The sequence below is a fragment of the Cebus imitator genome, unplaced genomic scaffold, assembly GCF_001604975.1.
Source record: "Cebus imitator isolate Cc_AM_T3 unplaced genomic scaffold, Cebus_imitator-1.0 Scaffold1, whole genome shotgun sequence".
Taxonomy (NCBI): domain Eukaryota; kingdom Metazoa; phylum Chordata; class Mammalia; order Primates; family Cebidae; genus Cebus; species Cebus imitator.
Window position 1 is genome coordinate 11,563,903 of NW_016107316.1, and position 9,348 is coordinate 11,573,250.

General features: G+C 41.7%; 1 protein-coding gene across 1 annotated transcript in view; it reads right to left on the bottom strand.

Moving 5' to 3' along the window:
- LAPTM4A (lysosomal protein transmembrane 4 alpha) overlaps positions 1-7,945 on the bottom strand; it is a 21,976-nt gene extending 14,031 nt beyond the window's left edge. The window contains exon 1 of the mRNA XM_017526370.1: positions 7,313-7,945. Coding sequence (XP_017381859.1) covers positions 7,313-7,423 — 111 coding nt within the window. The 5' untranslated portion in view covers positions 7,424-7,945. The remainder of the gene's footprint in view (positions 1-7,312) is intronic.
- Between the last annotated feature and the right edge of the window lie 1,403 nt (positions 7,946-9,348).

Consider the following 9,348-nt stretch of genomic DNA (forward strand, 5'->3'; position numbering starts at 1 on the left):
AAAGATCAAAAGAAGCAAAGAAGGACATTACATAATGATAAAAGGATCAATGCAACAAGAAGAGCTAAAGATCCTAAATATATACACACCCAATACAGGAATACCCAGATATATAAGACTTATAAAGAGACTTAGACTCCCACACAATTATAGTGGGAGACTTCAACATCAATATTAGACAGATCAATGAGACAGAAAGTTAACAACGATATCCAGGACTTGAACTCAGATCCGGAACAAGCAGACTTAATTAACATTTATAGAACTCTCCACTTTAAATACACAAAATATACACTCTTATCAGTACACATCACACCTATTTACAGGTTTAAATGAAATATTGCTTGGCTGCTTGTTAGTTATTTTCTTCCCTCACTTTTTTTCATGTCTCTATTATTAAGCACAATTATAGGCATGCCCATTTTTAGACTGCATTCTAGCCCGGGCAATAAAGCAACACTCCTGTTCTCTCTCCCTCTTCCTCTTTCTCTTTCTTCCTCTCCTTCATTCTTTTTTTTCTTCTTTCTCTCTTCTTTAAAAAAAAAAACCATCCCCCAATAACTCTTGTTTGAGGTCCTTCCAAAAGAAACCATTATCTAACGCTATAAAATGTTTATACCTTACTATGTCCAGCAGCACGCCTCTTTCCTTGCATTGTTCAGAGGCAAGGTACATTAACTTTCAATTCTTTAGAGGACTCACCAGGAACAATCACTTTTGCAAGGTGGCTCCCCAGTTGAAGGTTGATTTGTTTTGTTGCCCACATTTACTGCAACAGTTTTGGCCAGTGTGTATGGGGTATGAGTATGAGCTAATACAACTAGGTGAATTAATTAAAGAACAATCAGATATATCTACTAAAACATTATACGTCTGTGTATGGAAATCAGTTTGAAATCAATTCAGCAAACTCTTGTTTGCTAAACACAGAAAAGTCACAGTGAAAAAGCTCTTTGTGGTACACAAGTTCATTTGTCAAGAAAAGCATGCAAACCCAATTATTAAATGAAGGGAATGACATGCCAAAAATGTTTAGGAGTTCTATTTTCCCTTCTTAAATATTTTTATCACATGAAAGATTTCTAAAAATCTCACACCTATATATAGTCCCAGCTACTACAGAGGCTGAGGTGGGAAGAACTGCCTGAGCTCTGGAGACCAGCCTGGGCAACAACAGCAAGGCTATCCCTTAAAAAAACAAAAAACAAACAACAAACAAAAAAAACAACCTCTTTTCTTCTCTTCCATGGATAAGTCACACGCTCATCCACTGTATCTTTTTTTAGTGACACTTCAAATTTCATTTCACTGTAGGGCACATCCCTGAATATTAAACAAAATAAATCGTAGGACTAATCAAAGGGATCAAGAATAGTGAAACAAATTTCAAGGCTTCTTAAAGCTTTTTTCAAATCTTTTTTAATTACATTCCATTAGATCACATCATTTCATTAGAACCCCAACTTTAAGTATTACACTGGAAAATCCATCCTTGTGACTTTTTAAAAAATTTTGTGTAGAGATGGCATCTCACTATGTTGTCCAGTCTGTTCTTGAACTCTTGGCCTCAAGTGATCCTACCACATTGGCCTCCCAAAGTACTAGGATGACAGGCGCGAGCCACCGCTCCTAGCGTCCTTGTGATCTTAAAGAAGATATTCACCAATGAACACCTACCCGTGCTCATATATAAGCCCTGGCAATTTATCTCTGATTAAAGCTGATATTTCTAAGTTACATGTTTAGTTTTTCAAAAAATACATAAAATTAACTGTAGTCTTACAATATAAAATTTCTCTGAAAATATCCACCTATGAACAAACTATTCCAAATATTTATTCCTGATTCATTTTTTTTCCTTTCACTGTATTCAGGAAAGAAAGTTAATAAAAATGTAATTTAAAAAGAAAGATTAAGCTGAGGACACTGGTGTGTGTCTGTAGCCCCAGCTAGTCAGGTGCCTGAGGTGGGAGGATCACTTGAGCCCAGTTCAACACTGCAGTATGTTATAATCATGCTGCTGCACACCAGCACAGGCAACATAGCAAGACCTCATCTCTTAAAAAAAAATTATTCACTTCTGAACTTGGCAATATGGACAGGTATAGAATGCAGCAATATTTTAGCAGCAAGGGCTTCAATTCACCACTCAGTGTGGGAACAGTACTGTAATCAGTCAAACCATGTGGTGTGCATTGTTTTTGAAAGCTTCTTATACATCTTATAAGTGTGTACAATAAGAAATGTGTTAGATATGACTTGTTACAAAATAACCGTATCAGATCCATGGAAGCACAGGGTTTAGAGAGAGTGATTGTTTTCTTGGTTCATTGCCACACCTATTCCAGAAGATTCTTCGAAGACTTTTTAAAAAGTCATTATTCTTCAGTTTTCCCACAGTGTAATTTGCCCAGACGCAGTATCTACTGAGATAATAATTAAAACAGTGCGTCTGGTTTAAGGAGGCATCCAGATAAGGGCTTCCCATGCAGAGAAAGCACCCACAGGAGAGTCAATCTACAGAACTAAGCAAAGTCTGTTATCTCATAAAGATCAAAATTGACTATCTTTAAATTTTTTTTTTTTTTTTAAGAGACGGGGTCTCCCTATGTTGCCCAGGCTGGAGTGCAGTGGCTATTCACAGGTGCGATCGCACTACTGACCAGCACGGGAGTCTTGACCTGCTCCATTTCCCACCTGGGCCGGTTTACCCCTCCTTAGGCAACCTGGTGGTCCCCCACTCCCAGGAGGTCACCATATTGATGCCGAACTTAGTGCAGACACCTGATCGCATAGGGCACTACAGCCCAGAATCCTGGACTCAAGCGATCCTCCAGCCTCAGCCTCCCAGGTAGCTGGTACTACAGGCACACGCCACTGTGCCTGGCTTAAAACGTTTTTTAAATGTACGGCCAATCTACAGAACTAAGCAAAGTCTGTTATCTGATAAAGGTCAAAATTGACTGTCTTTAAAACATTCTTTAAATGTATAATTAAAAGTTTTGTTGTTTACTGTTAGATGTAAATACAACGGAGTATTCATATTTTTTGGAGGAGACCATTCAACAAATGCATAATGAACACCTCAAATGTTTTGATTAATAAGTTAGCCACCACACATTTTATTTTGAGATAGGGTCTCACTCTGTCACCCAGGATCAACAGTAGCAGCATGATCTTGGCTCACTGCAACCTCTGCCTGCCAGGCTCAAGAGATCTTCCCACTTCAGCCTCCCCAATAGCAGGGACTACAGGCATGCACCACCACACCACACCCCACTAATATATATACATATACATATATTTTTGTTTGTAGAGACGGGGTTTCATCATGTTGCTCAGGCTGGTCTCATCTCCTGGGCTCTGGCAATCTGCCTGCCTTGGCCTCCCAAAGTGCTGGGATTACAGGCGTGAGCTACTGCCCCCAGCCCAGCAACACACATTTTATAAAGTAAGATACCACCCTTTTCCCTCCAGGAGAACGTCTTGCTGTAGAGAGAAAAATAAGGAGCAAAAGACAATCATACCAATGTGTCCTGAGTACTTTTTAATAAGTACATACAAGAAGCATCTAGAAACTTTTGCAGGTGCACTGTGAGAAAAACAGATCCCTCTGTTTTTCTCACTTTGTTAGGAAGTGAAGAAAGCTTTACCATGAAAATATGTAAGCTAGCCGTTAACAAATTATCTGGAACTGGCAAAATGTTGTTCATGGCTGAAGCTGGATGATGAATAAATGGGAGGTTTTCATACTATTTCACCACTTTTGTATGTATGAAAATTTCCTTAACAAAGTTTTTAGAAAGTGACTTGGGAGGACAGCATTTCAAGGAGAAGGAATAGCATATGCAAAGGCAGAGGAACAAAACTTCCTTAGTTTAAGGAAGGAAACTAACTGAAATATAAACAAGCTATGCTTACTTGAAGTCAGAGGTGAGGGCTGGAAAGGAATAGAGCTTAAGGAAACCTGTTTTTACTTCTCTCCCAGATGCATAATTTCAAACTGCTTATGGTTGAGACACTCATGAACAATTAGCCATATATTAAGTCCAAGAGATAAAATATTACAAATGATCAAAATGTATTCTTGTAGTACACACCATTAACCACAAAGTATATCTACTGCAACAGACTTTTAAGTCCATTTTCAATTATTCAATAAACATTTGAGCTTATACCGCCTTAAAAAAACTTGTTAAAAATCAACTGGCTTCAAATTCTTCAATAAATGATAGCAAAAACAATTTCAGGAATGCCAAAATTTAAACTTGAGCTCATCTGGAAATTTCCTGCTACTTAACCAGGTATGCTTCTTTTCAATCTAAAATACCAAAGGCTAACACTTCAGCGCTGGTACATCCGGTGTGTATAATAAGTGGTTCTGGCTTTCTCTATGTCCTACAGCACTATTTGATACCATACAATGAATATTTTAGTATATAGTGTTACAATGCTTTAACACTAGACCAGCAGAAGCCACGGCTAGAAAGCAATGAGACTGTATCAAATACAGTCACTGATAGCGAGGGAGAGGGACACCCCCAAGTTCCACACAACACAGGGGGAATCATCATCTCAGAAGTCTGGCCTAGGCAAGTAAAGAGAAACATAAATATTCTCCTATGCAGACTGTGAATTATTGCCTAACCAGGAATCAATGAAGAGAGTACCTTGACAAGATAGGTACGGAGAGAAGTGATATTTAATACTCACGCATCCCCATATTGTTTCTCTGTCTTAGTAAAGCAGCTTCTGAGAACAAAATGGACTGCTTCGACAAGCCCTCTTAGTTTCAAAGTATTATATTACATTTTGGACTAGGTGGTCTTGTCTCATAAGTCTTACATATCTCCCCAAGTTGGCAGAGACTGTCTTTACATTGCTATGATACTGAAGCTACACCTTTGAAAGTCATCAACAATACTATAATAAACCAAAACAATGGCCTTTTTCCAGTACTTATTCTGATTAGAATCTTATATTACTGATTACCTTCCCCTTCTCCTTCATACAGTGTACCATAAATTTTTAATACCTGTGTTCCAAGTTCTTTGTGGTAACATAAACATCTTAAGGGCATATGCTGTGTTAGACAAGAAACATTTGAGAATCTAACATTTGGCAGGTAATAGGAAAACAGTAGACAAATGACACATGGTCCCTATGTTTATTCCTTTTGTATGTCCACCAAAGCCTTTTACATTGCATAGTCAGTAAATCTCGCAATCAATTTAAGACAGGTGAAATGATTTAAGCAGTTTACAGTAAAATGTTTTACACTAACCTGAGAAGTATACGTAAAATAAGAACAGCTATGGCATCTTTTTAAAATTATGAAACTAAAGCATGGTCTTCAGAGATACATGAATCCTTCTAAAAACAAGGGCTTGGAGTAGGGAACAGATGTAAGTTCCTCCCTACTTTGTAAGAATAAACGCCCCTGTTGAAGGTTTTCTCTCTGCATTTTGAGTTTCCTGTTTGTAGTTCCACTTTCTCCTGCTATTCTATTCATTTTCGAGCTGAACCCACAGCATGAAAAAAAATCTGCCTGAAAAAAGCTGAAAAGAAATACAGCCAATTACATCCGGATGGTTGAATTAGAAATGGTGGTACTCTCAAGGAGTTAGGAACCCTTTGTTCTGTGAGTAGAGGGAAGGATCCAAGAAGAAACGGGAAGACTCAGACTGCAGGCGAGAGAGCCAGGCCGATGGATTCTCTTAGTTTAGGAGAGAAGGTCCTCTTTTGGGGGTGAGGAATACGGAATTAGATAGGAGGCTGGAGGATCCTCAAGGTTAGAATTATTCACTTAGGGAAATAGAAGGCAGAGATAAGGACAAACAAAAGAAATTAGACCCAGCCCCTCAGCAAAATGGAGAAGACAGAAAACGAAGTTAGAAACATAATGCAGCTGATGGTCATTAACTATGTTTAGAATTCCAAATCAGTTAAAATACAGAACAAAAGAGTCTCTGTGGGAAAATGTGATATAGTTCTACCAATAAGACAGTATTTCTGAATATAAAATATACGAAACAAGAAAATAAACTCAGCACAAGCAAACCTACACATTCAAGTTGTGTTGTTTTTTAAATGTACATCAGAAACAAGACGGTAACTAACAACAGGGCAGGTAGGAGGAAAGTGGAGTCAGGTAGTCCACCGAGGGTGGGCCAGGAAACAGTATCTGCCTCATTTAAGATGATTCGCATCTGGCGTTTGTCCAAATGCTTACCAACGATTTCAAGACAATGGGTGGGGAGAAGCGGCGAGTACAGAGAAAAACAGATTGCATCTGGGATAACTCTCTTCCTCTTTTGCAGTTCAGTTAAATATCAAAAACAGCACAGTATCATCAAGCTGCACTCCCCACACAACCATATTCACGACTTCATTAAAGAAAGTGGCCAAGTCGACCATGTAAGAAGTCTTAATAACCTAAAACTACCCAAACTGAATCACGTATTTGGAAGTCACGGACAAGTTAGGTTTAATGTGCATGGATACTATCAACGGTGAATTAAAAAAGAAAAATCACAAACATATTACTAGTGAACCACCAGTCAACAAGTGTCAACTTGGTTAGGACAGATCTTGGAACCCAGAAGATACCAGCGTAGGTGGCCAGGACGGAGGGGGATGGATCTCAATAAAGGTCTCCGTAAAAACAGCGGGTCGGCTACGAGAAGCATCTACTGCGCAGGGAGGCGGCTGCACCAGGACAAAAGCTGGTCGGGCGTAAACTCGGGCAAATGCTATCGCCCCCAGGCGATTCTGAAGACCCGCAAGAGAGGCATCGTAACAAAACAAAGTCCAGGAAACAGACGACGGGATTACCGCTGGATCTTTCGCTTTCCCAACCGGAAGACAAGGTCGAAACTAAGCTGCATTTATCAAGGTCCGTTCCTAATTGTTTCAGTAGGGGAAAAAATTCCAGGGAGCAGTGGGTAGGAGGAAGGGAGGGGCTGCCTTTCAGATCGCAGAAATACAAAAAGAGCCAAAACAGAGGAATTCCCACCACATCCTAGCACCCTCTTCCCTTCGCCTGAAACGCCTCGGCTCTCCCAAGCCCGCTTTTCTCCTCAAATTCTTGCCAAAGAACAATCTCCCCATGCATACCACCCCCCACTCCGATTCCTCGACTAGGTCCCTTCCCCAGAGTACCTGGACTTCACCCAGAGTTGGCGCGCCCTGAAAAGCAGCGCCCCTCCACGTCCCCGCCCCACCCAACACCCCGTTTCCAGTCCCACCCCCTCCGCACCAGGCCTGGCTCCTCAGGGCCCCTGGTCGTGCGCGCCACGCCCGCCCGCCTTACCATGTACCAGGTCCCCAGGATGATGGTCCCGGTGCGGACATGGCAACAGCCGCAGCACCGGGTGCTGTAGAACCGGTCGCCGCGGCTCCGCTTGAAAGTCATGGACACCATTGGGAATCTCGAGGACCTTTCTTGGCCGGGCCTCTGACAAACGTTCTCCACCCCGCAGTCAAATTCAAACGGCTCGGTCACGGTCTCCCAAAACCAAACGACGCGTCTTCAAGCCCGCCCCCGGCCTGGGACCCGGTCAGCTCCTTCGCGCCTGCGCACTGAGAGCAGCGACTTCGGCTTACCCACCCCTCTTCCTCCACACAGGCCAATGGAGAACGGAAGGCTGGATGGACTCGACTTCTGATTGGAAGAACTAGGAGATTGACAAGACCTGACGCCCAATTAGAAGTGCAACTCTCCTCAGCCAGTCTCCGCCTGTTACTTGAGGGCAAGGGTTGGTTCTTGGGCCTAGGATAGCTGTAGCCCCGTAGTTCACCATCCCCGAGATGAGACCCACAAGAAAAGAGGCATTTAATGGGAAAAAGGAGACACGAGATGGCGCAGATGGCACAAAGCAGGCACCACAGGCTTTCCTGAGCACCGTGTGCCACGTACCGCTTGGGAAGCGTCACGGGCTGGTCACGTGACCTTTGCGCGCAGCTCGATTATTGGGCGGGCCAGGGGCGGGGTCTGTTAGGAAGGGGCGGGACCAAGCCCAGCTTTGAGGTGCCCTCACCCCTGTTGCGGAAATGGGGGGCTGGCTGGAGGGGCGAAGGGTTTGAATTTACACCCTCCCCTCCCTCCGAAGCCTCCTTTGTGGGGGCGAGGAAATACCATCCAACCTTGCCAAAGGCAAAAGGATTAAGGATACATGAAAACAAGATAACGTAGGACAGCTTAGCTGCTGGGTTTTTAGAAATGAGTGATTTTTTTTGTAGGGAAAATTATGAAACACATTGAAATGGACCAAAAAATTACTGAATATCTTCAGTGAAAAAACAGCCATAGTTTGGCACCCCGTCCTGGGCATTCCGTTGCCGGGTGGGGCTGTTCGCCTTGCTTTGTGGTGCTCTGCGCAACTCTGTAAGACTCCTCCACTGGATTTCATATTGTATTTTACCCCGCCTTGGGGAAAGCTATTTTGCATCGATATGTAAATTCATTCCCCAGTCCTGATTCAACGATATAGGTGGATGCTTTAAATTCTGCTTAGAGCTGTTTCTAACAGCTTACTGGTCCCTGGTTAATGAGTAAATAAATTTTTTACAAGGTTCATTTGTATTTGTGTGAGACCTGTGACTTTATCTTTAAAAAATGTATTCATCATTTTAATGCTTTGGTAAACACACTTCTTTTCAGAGAATATAAAGAACTTCCCTTCTGCCAGGTATTTCTTAGCCAGAGACCACAGTGAATTCAGAGTAAAGGTTATTTCTTTGGCATGGCTTCTTTGAAAGCTGCCTGAAATTATGTACGTATTTGTAGATTATCTTCCCAATAAAATACAAATTTTGGAAGCGTAGAGACTATTTGTTCACCACTGAAGGCGTTGTCCATGGAGCCTACTTTCAAACTATCTGGGAAGCAGTAGTTAAGCCAACCCACGCTAAAGGATGGAGTGTGACTGGCTATTTAACTCAGAATGAATTATGATATTTCTCTACTTATATAGGGAGTACATTATCTTAACCCGGCCCCCACAATTACACATTCCTTATTTCATTCTAGGCACAGATCCAATCATTTTATTTTGAATCATTTCATTCCTACAACTCAATGAGGTAGGTACTTTTATATTATTTAACTCTACAGAGAAGTTAAATCATATGTCCGAGATCGCAAGGCCAGTGTCAGAACTGAGATTAAAACCTGTCGTGCCAATGGTTTCCAAACTTTGCTGCACACTGGAATCACCTGGGGATCTTTAATAACCACTGATGCCCGCTTACTATTCCAGACATTCTGATTTGGGTGAGACCTGGGAATTGAAATTTGTAAAAGCTCTCCAGGTGATTCTAATGTGCGGCACTGTTATTCTTTCTTGA